This window comes from Halyomorpha halys, unplaced genomic scaffold (assembly GCF_000696795.3).
Source record: "Halyomorpha halys isolate HHAL.00 unplaced genomic scaffold, Hhal_1.1 Scaffold415.1, whole genome shotgun sequence".
NCBI lineage: Eukaryota > Metazoa > Arthropoda > Insecta > Hemiptera > Pentatomidae > Halyomorpha > Halyomorpha halys.
The window spans coordinates 580,469-594,816 of record NW_027106189.1 but is presented as its reverse complement, the minus strand read 5'-3'; the positions used below and the strand labels follow the sequence as shown (position 1 = coordinate 594,816).

The 14,348-nt window shown below is 30.0% G+C and overlaps 2 protein-coding genes across 2 annotated transcripts in view; one reads left to right on the top strand and one right to left on the bottom strand.

Moving 5' to 3' along the window:
- Nucleotides 1-9,612, top strand: part of LOC106682450 (glucose dehydrogenase [FAD, quinone]) — a 95,465-nt gene extending 85,853 nt beyond the window's left edge. The window contains exons 4-5 of the mRNA XM_014423309.3: nt 6,434-6,766; nt 7,630-9,612. Coding sequence (XP_014278795.1) covers nt 6,434-6,766; nt 7,630-8,564 — 1,268 coding nt within the window. The 3' untranslated portion in view covers nt 8,565-9,612. The remainder of the gene's footprint in view (nt 1-6,433; nt 6,767-7,629) is intronic.
- The window catches only part of Flo2 (flotillin-2), a 359,128-nt gene that overhangs the window by 139,321 nt on the left and 205,459 nt on the right, over nt 1-14,348 (bottom strand). The window lies entirely within an intron of this gene.

Sequence of the window (14,348 nt, the reverse complement as noted above, 5' to 3'; positions counted from 1 at the left end):
CCGACAAAGGAAATTATTTTAAGTTAAAAAACCCCAGCTGGTACCTCTCATACATATCACCTTAATCAATATACTATAATCATTTTTGATTTTATTGTTGAGTTTATAGCTTGAAGAGTACTCATCAACATCATAATATAATTGAATCCATTTTTTTTTTTATTATTTACCATTTCGTTTTCTTTTTTATCTTTTAAATTTTTAAGGTTAATTTCCCAAATCTTGTTTACTAATTTTTTGGGGTAAAAATTTTGTAGGAACATATTAATTATATGCAACCTACTATCATCAGTTATTCTTATAGCTTTTATATTAAAAGAGTGGCAAGAATAATAATTCAATATTATATTACTGCATGTTTCTTTCTTTGTCCATTCCATGATTAAATCCTTACCTTGCCTTATTATCAACATATCTAAAAATATTAATTTACCTTCCTTTTCTAATTCCATTGTGAAATTTAAAAAAAACATTAATGTGAACAATTGACTAATTAGGTAATTAGATATAATCTAAGAATTGGTTATTAACAAATTATATGATTCCCTAATGTTTTAAAGTCTCATAGGATAATGTGTGGACTGATATAAATGACATTGGCAGAATAGCCTGCATAAAGTTCTTATTTAAATGATGTGGTTCTAAAATTGTATTAAAGTATGATAATTTATTACTATTGTTATTTGTTTGGTATTGTTAAAGATTATATATGTAATAAAAGCTGTTTATGATAGATTGTCCTTGAGGATGGCTGAATAGGCCGAAACGTCGGACTTACAAAGGAATGAAAAATGTTTCGTGACTAAAATGGATAAATTTTTATTTATTTAAACAATACTTAAATAATTAACAAGTAAATGTTGAATATATTTCAAAAATAAAAATCCAGCAAACATTTTCCTTCATGAGATTTTTTATTTAAATACTACAAGTAAATATATATCACAAAAATGGTGAACCAAAGCTCGCCAGTGTGAATATGGTAGCTAGAGGAATTCTTTTTTTTTTTTTTTTTTTTTTTTTCAAAAATCGGTATTTAAACCTTCTAAAACTATTTAATTCATAATAAGATCTTGCTGATATTCAATACCAATTGTTCATTGATATGAAAAGGTTAGGCGAAATTGTTAGAGCGATTTTCGAGAAAATGGTAAAGTAATTTCAGCGAGCAAATTACTGTAACATCCAAGACATTATTTCATTTTTTAATTAAGCTGTTCACATAAACATACTCAAACACACAGACCATTAAGTACTTATTAAGCATTAATCATAATTATTACAATTATGATATATATTATTGGTGAATTCAATAATAATGGATTACTATTGTTGTAAATATTTGAAAGGAATATGTTTTTAATTTCTCATAAATCCAATAAGATACACTAAAAAAGTACAAAAATAATAGAAAACTATTTATTAGTATGGTTTACTAATAAATAGTTTTCTATTATTATTGTACCTTTCTTGACATAGATTATTTTCCTACAATACATAACAAAAGGTCAACTATTAATCTTCCAATAAAATATCGATAATAACCAATAAAATGAGCGAAAAGAGTGGGTACAATTTTTTTAAATTGACTCTGGACCATTTTCCCATTAATCCTCTAGGATTCCACAACTTTGGTCAAATTGGACGAGCCAGTTCCGAAATATAGGTGTATCAAGTAAAATAAGTTAGCGTAAGTGTAAGTAATGGATGCAATTTCATAAAATTGATATAGGACCATCCTAGTAACAACCTAAATATTCCATCAAAATCGGATTAACAGTAGTAACTGTAATACCCGATCAAGGATTTGACTACAGAAAGACACTAAACCAAATTTATGCCTATGATGTAAAAGTCGAGTAAAAATGTTTGATTGTCAATCAAAAATTTTTTTTTAATATCCAAATGAACACTTCCAGTAGCGTGGAAGTAAGAAATCAATGGTAAAAAAGTAATTAAAAAAAACGAAGATTATGTTCGTAGAGGAATAATTAAATTTTCATCAGAACCTTACTAGTCATCCTGACTTAGCACAATTTTTAACTAGCTCAAACCATCCCTATAGTTCTTCAGGAGGCCATGGGAATTCTACCGATGTTCAGCTTCTTTACTCAAGTCCCTAGTGCCTAGCAAGCTCACATAGTTTCCACTGGCTTTTAATAACAGTGACGAGGTTGGGAGAGCTCCTAGGTAAGCACAGGAATCCCCTAGAGTCTTGGTTTGACATCCATATGGGGGTTCTGGCAGTGATTGCAACAGGTTGTCAGAATGTAAATACTGTACACAAGTTTGAGTGTTAAAAATGACTTATTCTACTCAATTAATTTTAATTTTCTACACCTTGATTGCTGACTTATTTTGCTATTATTTATTTTATTATCCATTTGTTTTTATTTGTGATGAAAATATAACCCCTTGCATAACGGCTGTTCTAAGAATAGTATCTCTCTACCAAGAACTGAACCCCTGACGTTTCATGGGCTGTAGAGGTTCACATTTTTTTTTCTTGGAATGGCCTTTCAAGACCTCGCGAATATTACTACTTTTCCCTTCTCATTTTTGCTTTTCTCCTCTCCCAGTATCTTCTCATTATTTCTGCATCACTTTGCAGACCTCTCTCCGACCACGCAGTACCCTTCCGTTTATCTTTATTTGTTGCAAGAACATTGATTTCTTTCAATTTTTTTCCGTACTGTTCTCTATCCAGCAGTCTTTGTTATTTTCAATTTTTTTTGTTTCCTCTCTCATTTGCTTCACATATCCTCATTCGCTCTTGTATTCACGGATTCTGGAGTTTCTTGTTTAGTCTTCTTTGGTCCATTCTCATCACGTGTACGTAGAATCTCAGTCTTCTGACTCTCAGATTTCGGTTTCCAGGTCATTTATCTTCCTGTAGATTTCCTGGTTGGTTCTTAACCTGTAACCTTCAGACGTTTTCTTGGGTCCACAGATTCTCCTCAGTATCCTTCTCTCTATTTTCAGTAATTTTTACAGGCTAGGGAGATATGTCGTCTTCATTCCGTATATAATTACTGGTTTTATGGCCGTGTTGTAATGTCTTATTTTTGCATTGGACGGCAGGTTCTTCTTATAGCAAATATTGCTGAAGCTTAGCTTTCCAAATTCATAATTTTCTCCTTTATCCTCATCCTTCTCCAAACCGTCATTACATACTATCTCTTCCAGATATTTAAATTTCTTTGTCACCCTTATCTGTCTATATTTCGTCTTGTATTACTTTTTTCCCGCGTTTTTTTCTGTTGTCATAAATTCTGTGTTTTCGTAGGAGACTTGTAGGCCAGCTTTTTCCGCTATTTTCAGTTTTCTGAAATTTCAGTTAATCTTTTCAGTTTTCTGGACCATCTGATAGTGTATAGAGAAACGTCTTATTAGCCGCCTTTCACAGATGGTTATGTACACTAAAGATATATACACATCTAAACATTTAAAAAGTGAGAAAAAATAAATTTTCAGAATTTCAGGACATTCCAACCCCATCAATCTGTAAAATTAAGATTAAATGGGGTTTATTATTCCAGCTACTTTCTCCAGAAACCTGATGTTCACTGTAAATGGCCACATGATGGAATAATTATGTGATTTTGTTCGCTTTCTTGTCATTTGATAGAGGCTCCTATTCTCTCTTTAGTAGTTTACTAACTACATATTTTTATGACATGATATTAAATCAATCTAAAATAAAACTTTATATTACTAGCAAGAAATTATTTTTTATAAATACACAAAAAAATAAATATAAAAGATTATAAAATATGAATATAAACTTTTATTTTATGAACAAGAGATACCAAGTTATAAATTTTTAACAAGAATATATATTCTATAATAACCAAATTGTGGTTTTAGCTACATTGGACTCTTAAGGTATGGTCCCATAGCTCCCTCTTTGAAATAGTGACAAGCTGTATAAATCGATTACAACGGACTTCAGAAGACCACATACTTCAAGAAAAAAAATTATATAATTTAAAAATAAAAATAAAAATTATGCTGATTCTAGAGATATCTCGAAAGATTTCTTCATGTCAGAACAAAGTATACACGTGTCATAAAAACGATGAACGAGATGTCACTATTATGATGCATTATATTTTAAAGTATTAAAATTTTATTGCTGATTTTTTTTTTAAATATTATTATACATAAGTATAACATATGTTTGTGAATATTTATATTATTTAATTTTTTTTTTCGGTAAGCTCTACAGATCTTGTAGATCTTTGGCCGTCTGAACAGGCCTTCTCCACGCCTGCCTTTCTTGGTGTTCTGCTTTCCAGTTAACCTGCATGTAGCTGTAGCTATCTCTTACCTTTGTCGATTCTCTTTATCCATCTGATTTTTGGCCTCCCACATGTTGTCTTGCTAACTATACTGGCATCAATTGTTGTGTAGAGGCTTCCTGATGGGTTGCTTCCAGCCACTTGGGTTGCTCATAACCTTCTTGCCTTCATATGAGATATTGACCGACCAACATTAGCAAGCAGTTCACTGTTAGTTCTCCTCATCCATGTGCTAAGGCTCTGATCCTAAATCACTTCTGTAATTGTACTGAGAACTTCAAATCTCTCGATTCAGCTCTCTAGGGTACCTGTTAGAGCCCAGTTCTTGGGTACTCCCTAGGATCGCAAAGTCGACGGCGTAGACTTTTTGATTCCGACGTGCACCCCAATTTTAAATATATTCATGTATTTATAGTACATATTTCACAAGACAAAATAATTGGATAGAAATAAGCACTAACAATAGTATGTATGCAGTAAAATAGTAAATATAAACGAAAAAAATCTAGAGAGGTGTGTGCATCATCCCCTTCACTTACCTCCCTATAAAATTCTCCTAGTTAGACCAATCAGACATTAAAGATCATTCATTTGTACAGAGATATACCGAGTTCAATCAAAATCGAAAAATATGAAAAAATCGATTTGATAATGTGGCACTTCCGGTCAGTCGATTTTATCAAAAAAGTTGCTGTTACAAGAGCCGGGAAAAAAACAGTTATGTCACCCCAATTTTTGACTACTTTAATCAAAACTATGTATAATTACTAGTCAAAATTGATGATTCTGCAAAGTATAGGTAAGGGGAATACAAAATGGCGGCTGTTTCAAAACCTTAAAAAAACATTAATTTTTCATTCAGAGCTCTATATCTTAAAAACTACCAACAACACTAGAAAATCTAAAAGAACATTATTTAAAGAAGAGTAAATTGGCTGAAATATTAGCCCTTAAAAGCAACATTTCATAAAAATGTACTGAAGTATGAGTAGTTATTTAATTTATTTTGAGAAATCTATATCTCAGGAACTATGAGAAGTACAGATGTCTATTAGCACTCAAATTAAAGCTAGTTTATTGTACTTTAAAGTAGTTTATGACCTTTACCTTCGTAGTTTTCATGATATTTGATAAAATAAGTTGATTTATAGTTGTTCGGACAATACGTTTGATTTATGAAAAAGTTTATTTCAGAAACCATAGAACTTACAGATGTCTGTCATAACTCAAATTAAAACTAGTTAAATTTAGTATAAAATAGTTAATACTGTTTATGTTCGTAGGGGTAGTAGTTTTTATGATATTCACATATGAATATAAATTTGGCAAATGCAAATTTGTCCGAACAACTATAAATCAATTTATTTTAATAAATTTCATGAAAACTACTACTCCTACGAAGGTAAAGTTTATAAGTTATTTTATATTTCGTTGAACTAGCTTTAATTAGAGCGCTAATAGACATCTGTACGTCAGTTAGTTCCTGAGATATAGATTTCTCAAAATAAATTACTAACTACTCATATTTCAGTACGTTCTATACAACATTTTTATGAAATGTTGCTTTTTAAAAAGCTATATCTCGAGAACTAATGAACGTAAATAGCTCTTATTAGGGCTTTTAGCAAATTTACTCTAATTTAAATGATGCTCTCTTAGATTGTTGTTGGTAGGTGTAAAGATATAGCGCTCCGAATAAAAAATTATTTTTAATGTTTTGAAACAGACGCCATTTGTTATTATCCCTACCTATACTTGGCAGACTCATCAGTTTTGACTAGTAATTATACCTAGATTTCAATTAAGTAATCAAAAATTGGGGTGAAATAACTGCTTTTTCTCCTCTTGGGCTCTTGTGCTGTTTTTAATCTTCAACTAAGGTGTATTCGATTTCCAACACTGAAGAGTCCGAAAAGAGGAAAAATCCTAGAATCGCGTAGCTACAGTGTTTAAACTTACTTCCTGTTTACTATATCCGATAGCCAACTACTCTAAAATTCCTGCAATATGTTCCTTATAAACGGTTTTATGTTATAAAAAAACCCAATGCATTTTACATATGATATTAGTTTCGTTATTAATGATTCTCTGTAATTTTTCACAAAAGAAATTGACACAATATTATTTTTCAGGTCTAGCCTTTCTTCAGGCAGGAGAAGAAATGGGATACGACATCGTTGACATAAACGGCGAGCAACAGACAGGCTTTGCAATGTTCCAGTACACAATGCGAAGGGGGATGAGGAACAGCGCTGCCAAAGCGTTCCTCAACCCGTTCCGCCTTCGGTCCAACCTTCACACCGCCCTCAACGCATTCGCTACGAAGATCATAATGGATCCTCAAACGAATAGGGCTGTAGCCGTGGAGTTCGTGAAGGATGGTCATCGCCGTGTGGTGAGGGCAAGGAAAGAGATAATTGTATCGGGTGGAACGATTAATTCTGCACAACTCCTCATGCTATCTGGTAAAAAAGTTTATGTGATAATATATATCTAGTTATATTATCATATATACCCTGTGCTTTTCCAGCTAGAATCATTCTAGCTATATAATATAAATAGAACATAATCTTAGTTTTTACTTCCTCAATGTAACTCTCGTTTCAAGGTTTAATGATTTTTATTATAGCACGCTTTTATTTTTATATTTAATTAACCATAAGTACTTTATATTTCAAATATTCAAAGTAAAAAAATATTCCAATCATCACTAAAAAGTATTTAATACGCAAACTATAAATTCACATCAATAAAATATTCACTAAAATTAAGATGCACAATTGAATAATTTTCTGACAAAGCAGTTTTAAGACCGTGACCAAGATGTTATTATTAGTTTATTTTGCATTCTTGCCAAGTTTGCAATATGTAAAAAATTCATAGTAGCTGCACAAAAGTTACGAGATAACTCTTAACTGGCATTGTCGGATAACGCAAACTACAAGAAATCTAATAATAGGCTCTTAAAATTTAAAAAAGTAAAAAATCCTTAATGCTCCTTACTTTGTCATAAATAGTCATCCATCAGGACCTTAATGTCTCATATGTTGCCGATTTGGACAGAACCAGACACCAATCTTTCCATAATAAACTTCCCAACCACCCAAATCCACTTGTTTCTAACCTGGCTTCTCCTTCATTACCTAATAATCCTCCCAGGCGTCTGAAAAGAAGATGGCCTCAAAATCTTCTCCTCTAGAAATGTTATTGGAGTTTTATCAATGGGTAGATTCTCCACATGTTTGAATCATGTCACTATGTCACCTACAGCAAATTTACTTGTTGTATATATTTGAATACAGTTGTCATAACAATTCTCCATTTTTAGGTATCGGGCCAGCCCAGCATTTGATGGAGCATGGGATACAGCCACTGGTGGATCTACCAGGAGTCGGAGGAAACGTAATGGACCACATAGCCATCGGAGGGATTGTCTTTCTCATAGACTATCCGATTAGCCTGGTCATGAATCGGATGGTAAACTTGAATACAGCGCTACGTTATGCCATTTCTGGAGACGGGCCTCTCACATCTAGCGTAGGGATCGAGACAGTAGGTTTCATCACGACCAAGTATGGAAATCAATCTGATGACTGGCCAGATATTGAGTTCATGCTTACATCGGCAAGCACACCATCCGACGGAGGATCGAACGTCCGCCGTGCTCACTGCCTCACAGATTCATTCTATAACGAAGTCTATAAAGAAATCAACAATAGAGACTTATTCGGCGTATTTCCTATGATGTTGCGGCCGAAGAGCAGGGGGAACATAAGGCTCAGAAGTAAAAATCCATACCACTATCCGCTAATTTACCACAATTATTTGACGCATCCGGACGATGTTAGGGTGCTGAGAGAAGGAGTGAAGGCTAGCCTTGCATTCGGCGAGACCCAGGCTATGAAGAGGTTTGGGGCACGCTACTACAGCAAGCCTTTACCAAACTGCAAGCATTTACCCTTGTACACCGATGAATATTGGGACTGCTATGTAAGGCAATATACGATGACAATTTATCATATGTCAGGTTCATGCAAAATGGGACCATTGACGGATCCATATGCTGTTGTTGATCCTACACTACGAGTTTACGGAACACAAGGGCTAAGAGTCATAGACGCATCCATAATGCCGCAGATAACGAGTGGAAATATCAATGCTCCTGTAATCATGATTGGTGAAAAGGGTGCAGATATGATAATAAAGTACTGGAAAGGATATGAGAAGAGGAGAAAAAGAGAAGTGAATACAACTGATGTTTAAAAGCGTTGTAAACTATTAGTCATACTGTAATATAAAAAAAAAAAAAAGAAAGAAAAGAAAACAATACATTCTCAAATTCAGGCGAGAGCAAAGAATCCATTATCCAAATATTTCAAAGTTGAGAGTATCACATCAATTCTATATTAACTACAATTAATTTACTTATATTGAAATTAATTGTTGAATAGTAAAATTTGTCAAAGAAAGTTAAAATTATAACTTTAAGAAGTCAGTTATCCCCTGACTTAACCAAAGAGGCGCAGACCATTAAACAAAATACTTACAGTATTTTTTTTTTATACAAATAAGAAAAACAAAAATATAAATACTGTTCTAAAGAATGTTACAAGATACATTTTTCTTTGTCAAGAAACTATTTGTTAATATATTAATATAGAAGGATTGTAAAGTCAATTTGCAAGTAATATTCGTCATGAAAGTTAACAAAATATCAAACTTTTGATGAAGGAGTCTGATGGTTAATTTTAATAAAATCAACAGTTATCCTGTTACCAATAACTAACAATAATGTAAAGCATACAATCTCAGCACTTGCAAGTAGGCACATTTTGATAAAATTGGTGTAAAAATTCAGAAAAAAAATATTATATGTTAAAATGTTATAATTTCAAAAAACAATTTGGACTTTGAAATCACAGTATTAAGGCAATCATGTAACTTTTTTTTGGTTGATGTTAAGATATTTTTATGCTACACTTGATCCATCAGTTCCTCTCTCATATCTTCTTTATGTAGTAAATTTATCACTGTGTAAAATACAAACTATTGTCTTATCGTAGGAAGGCAATAAGTATAGAATCTAGTCTCTGTCCTCGAATGAACTTATTCATGCATACATGAAGATTCTAATTTTTTTTTTTTTTATAATTTAATAATTCATATTAATGGTTGTTTTATTATAAGTGAAACTTCATTTTTTAGAAAACTTGTAAATTAAAAAAAACTAAAAGGGCAAAGAATCTAGCAGCCCTGAATATAGCAGTTCAAATTAGCTATTAATTATAAGTGAGTGTGTTCATATATTTGTAGTATTTATACAAGAGTTTTTATAATTATTGTGTTTATTACTTTACCTTATCCTATTACATTACAAACATTAATATTACTACGCAAAATTATGCCTGCTTAGAAGTAATTACGTTTTTGCTGATCAAGTTATTTTTAGGTACATTACATTAAAGGATCATAATATATTAAAAAAATCCAAAAATAAAATACATTGGTTAGCATACTTAATTTGATACTAAGTTACAATATCTTTGTTCCAACATTAATTACGTAAGTTTTTTTTTTAAGTGTAATTAAAAAGACATATAAACCATCATAATTAGATAAGGAAATTGTAATTCATCAATTACAAAATGTTAATCTGAATTAGGATTTAATGAATTTAATGAAATTTTAACGTTTATTGTACACATATTAAAACATACATAAGTTGATTAAACATAAATGAAATGTTAAATTTTATATAACAATATTAATATGAATTATGTTCAGATAAACATATTGCCGCTAAAAACCATACTGAATATGTTAATCAATGTTTTTGATTTCCAAGTGTTTTCATATAATATGACTCCTTTTAGTTGATATGATTCACCTGACGTCTGAGTAGCCAGAACGTTTTAAAAAATAAATAAATGTGGTGAATTAAAAAACATCCCACCTTTATTTAATGGAAAAATCTTCCATTAAATTTTTATAAAATCTGAACATTGAATTAACTGTTGATGTAAAAAACTAAATTAATAATAAAAACCACTAAAGAGGACTTATCTACGAATAAGAAAAATAAATTTCAACAAGGACAACAATAAAAAAAAAATAAAAACATATGATATGATAATAATAACATAGAATTATTGCAGTTTAAATAAATAAAGTAAAGAATAGTTTAAAGGCTAAATAAATAAGCAATGTTAAGCACTCAGTCGGTTTAGTATAATTTATTACTATATAATTATATAATATACTTAAAAAAACTAAAAAATATAATAATTAAAATAAATTATTTATTTACTCCTTTAATATTCTTTGGTATGGTTTAGATATGGGATTTATTTTATTTATGCAAATATATAAAAGCGAAATGAAAATATAAAAATATATACACATAAAAATATGGTTAACTACGAAGAGCTTTTCGTGACATTGAAAAATTTAGTGCCTTAAACGATATAGACTCACAACTGGATGGAGATTTCATGCAAGTATGCACCCTTACCTGAAAATAAAAAATAAAAAGATTAATGAATGTAATTTCAAAATAAATAAATTGTGCAACTAATTACAAATAATATTAAATAAATCATGAAAAGGCCATGATAATATTTGTTCATCAATTCATCTCAGTTAAACTTGAAAAAACTTAATAAATAAACTAATTACACTTAATTAGTTACTTATTTCAGTAATTAAAAGTACTTTAATTAATAAGCTAGTGAGTTTAAAGAACTTATTTTTTATATAATTTTTATCTACACGCTAATATACAACTGTTTATTAAATTTTATTACTTTATTTGATAATATTGTTCTGGATGTGATAGGAAAAAAACCCAAATAAATTGGCATCTTTGTAATGAATAGGAATAATGAATAAGTTTCAATAAAATTTATTTTTCTATAAAATAAATATCAATTTAAAATATTATCCTTATATAGAAAAATAATAGAACAAAATGAAACAAATAGATAAAGCTTAGAAGAAGCAAAAAAAAGGGATTGTATAAATTTAGTAAAAAGAAATTTTTTTTTAAACATCTTTACAACAGTATATTATATAATACATTCAGTAAATTTGATCTTAGTTAAAATGGAGTGTTACAGACGTGTAGAGAAACTACCCATTGCTAGCGAAAAAAAAAATTATATCTGGTGTTCAAATTTGATTAAATTATATACAATAAACTACCAACTGATAGAATAAGTGCCACAAAGATTCTGATTGAATGACCTCAAATTATTTAGTCGCTAAAGCTGATGTAAATCTTTTAATCATCTTCTTTTTTTATTTTTATGATTCATTCATTTCAGTATTTAAGTTAAGTCACAGAAATGATCTACTGTAAGTCAATGCTGAATTTTAGCGTATTTGAGATAATCTAAAAAACTTTTTAAGTACTTAAAAGATTACTTAAATTCTTCACATACTACATATGTTGTTATAAATAAGATTAGAAAAAAAATGTCGATGAAATGAGGTAGGACTCAGAAAGCGAGTTACAGGACCGGATGTTAGAGCCGAACTTAAAAATGCTGGAAAACATGACTTATATCACGAGTCATGTTATATGATGAAACAGTATCTGTCAGATATCTGTGCATGATTGTGCCGAATGCCAAGTGAGCGTTTATATTCTATATACCATTATATTAGTGATACATGAAGGTGATTAATTGATGATAAAGGGTGGTATGATCTAAATTGATTTTAGGCGAGCTCTGGACTTAGTTTGGGACAGTCGATCAAGTGACAAAAACAAGTTTCCGCTAGTAAATTTTTATTTTATTTTGAAAGAATCATAGCCACTCAATTTTATTTACTTTTTTGTGCTATATTTTCCAAATCATCTTATTTACATTATCATACGTTTGCAATCAATAATACGGTAGAATCGATCACAATTTCCGCTCTCAGGAGGTATGGATTTTGATCAATGAGGTACAAAAAAATAAGGAATTTCATGGAGAAGTGATGAATCTCAATTTAGATTCCTTAATTCTCACTGGAACTTTTAATTATTTATTTTTACTTTTAATTATTTTAATTAATATATTTTTAAAAATTAGAGGTTTTAGAACTCTGGCGATTGGTAGTCGATGGATCGAGACATATTGGGTTTCAACGATCTCGAAGCGCCCATCAATACCTTGGTATGTTTTTCTGGAACGTAAAACCAGGCTCTGTATTTAAAGTAAAAAAATAAATAGTTTTTAAGATAGAGCACAAATTAGGAACAATTCATACTTTATGCTGAGGATAGATTCCGCTAACCCCATCGTTGTTACGAAAACTAATTAAATATTATTTCGTTCTTTCTGTTGAAAGTTTTGAAACAACTACACATTACAAAAGTGTTTAGTCAGTCCGTCTTTGCTTATATAACAATATTTTGAGTTGAAGACTTAACCAATTTATTGCTTTTGAGGTTTTATTGCTCAAATTACACAGTGATATTCCAGAAGTTGGAACAACTTGAACTCAAAATATTGAAAAACAATATAATGAATATGTTTTGTCGGTCCGCTTCTGAATAAGCAAGGTTTTTTTTTTTTTTTTTTTTTTTTTTTTTTTTTTTTTTTTTAACAACAGTTTAAAATTTTCCTATCTCAGATTATTCAGACCCACCGGTTCCCAAGATACATTGGTCCATTCTAATTTTTCCCAATCAAAAAACATCCAGTTTAATATTATTAAATTAATTAATAAAATTAAATAAACACTTGCATATGAGCGGGTGAAAAAAGTAATAAAAATAATCTTATTATTTATATAATATTGATCCTATGTTAAATAATAGTTTATGTGGTATCATCATAACGTTTTAAAACAGTTAGAAAACAATAGTTACAAAAACAGAGGATAATATTATACCGGTTTTGTAGTTATTCTCTAAAAATTATGATATACAACTCATTTTTTGTTTTGTGGTGAAATATAAATTCTTCAAAAATGTAGAATTATAAAACCTTCGTTACATGTAAAATATAGATGCTAATTGAAAAAAAAATAATATTAGGTAGATATTAAGTCACACATGGTTACTACTATTGTTAACATTCTTTTATTTTATTTTTTAAACAATTAATAATGGAGCGTAAAAAAGAAACACTCAATAAACTTTATGAAAAAAAAAACCTGAAAATCAAATAAATATTTAGATAGAACTTATGACATAAAGAGAAATATAATACATCAATTATACTCTAAATATTTTAATTTTACACCCATGGCAAAAGCTATACCAGGAAAACCAGAAATTATAAAATCGCTACCAGCACATGAATAAGTTGCTATGCCTTGAAAAGGTTTTAGCTCTACCTTTAAACAAGAAATGGAACACAAAGGTTAAAAATACACTTCCTGTACCCTCATTTCAAGTCCTTCCTGGAAAACCTACTCCAAGAGAATATATTTCACATACAAATGTGTTATATTATACAATTATATATAACCAAATAACTTTTGACGACAAACAAGTGACATGACCTACGTCTCACTAGAAAGGGGAGGGAAAATATACATAAAAGAACAATCAATCCAATTCATTTATTCGCTTCCCTTGCGTCTAGGACATTACAAGCATCTAACTAATTGATAAATTTTTGTTTTGGACTGAAATAATCATTTATAAAAAAAAAAAAAGCCAACAAGAGCCCAAGAGGAGAAAAAAGGCAGTTATTCCACCCCAATTTTTGATTACATAATTGAAAACTAGGTATAATTACTAGTCAAAACTGATGAGTTTGCCAATTATAGGTAGGGGGAATAAAAAATAACGGCTGTTTCAAAACGTTGAAAATAATTGATTTTTTATTCGGAGCTCTATTGCTTTACAACTACCAACAACAATGGAAAATCTAAGAGAGCATAATTCAAAGTAGAGTAAATTTTCAAAAATGTAAGCCCTAATAGAGCTATTTACGCCCAATAGTTCTCGAGATATAGCTTTTTAAAAAGCAACATTTCATAAAAATGTTGTATGGAACGTACTTAAAGATCTGTAGTTAGTAAATTTATTTTGAAAAAGCTATATAT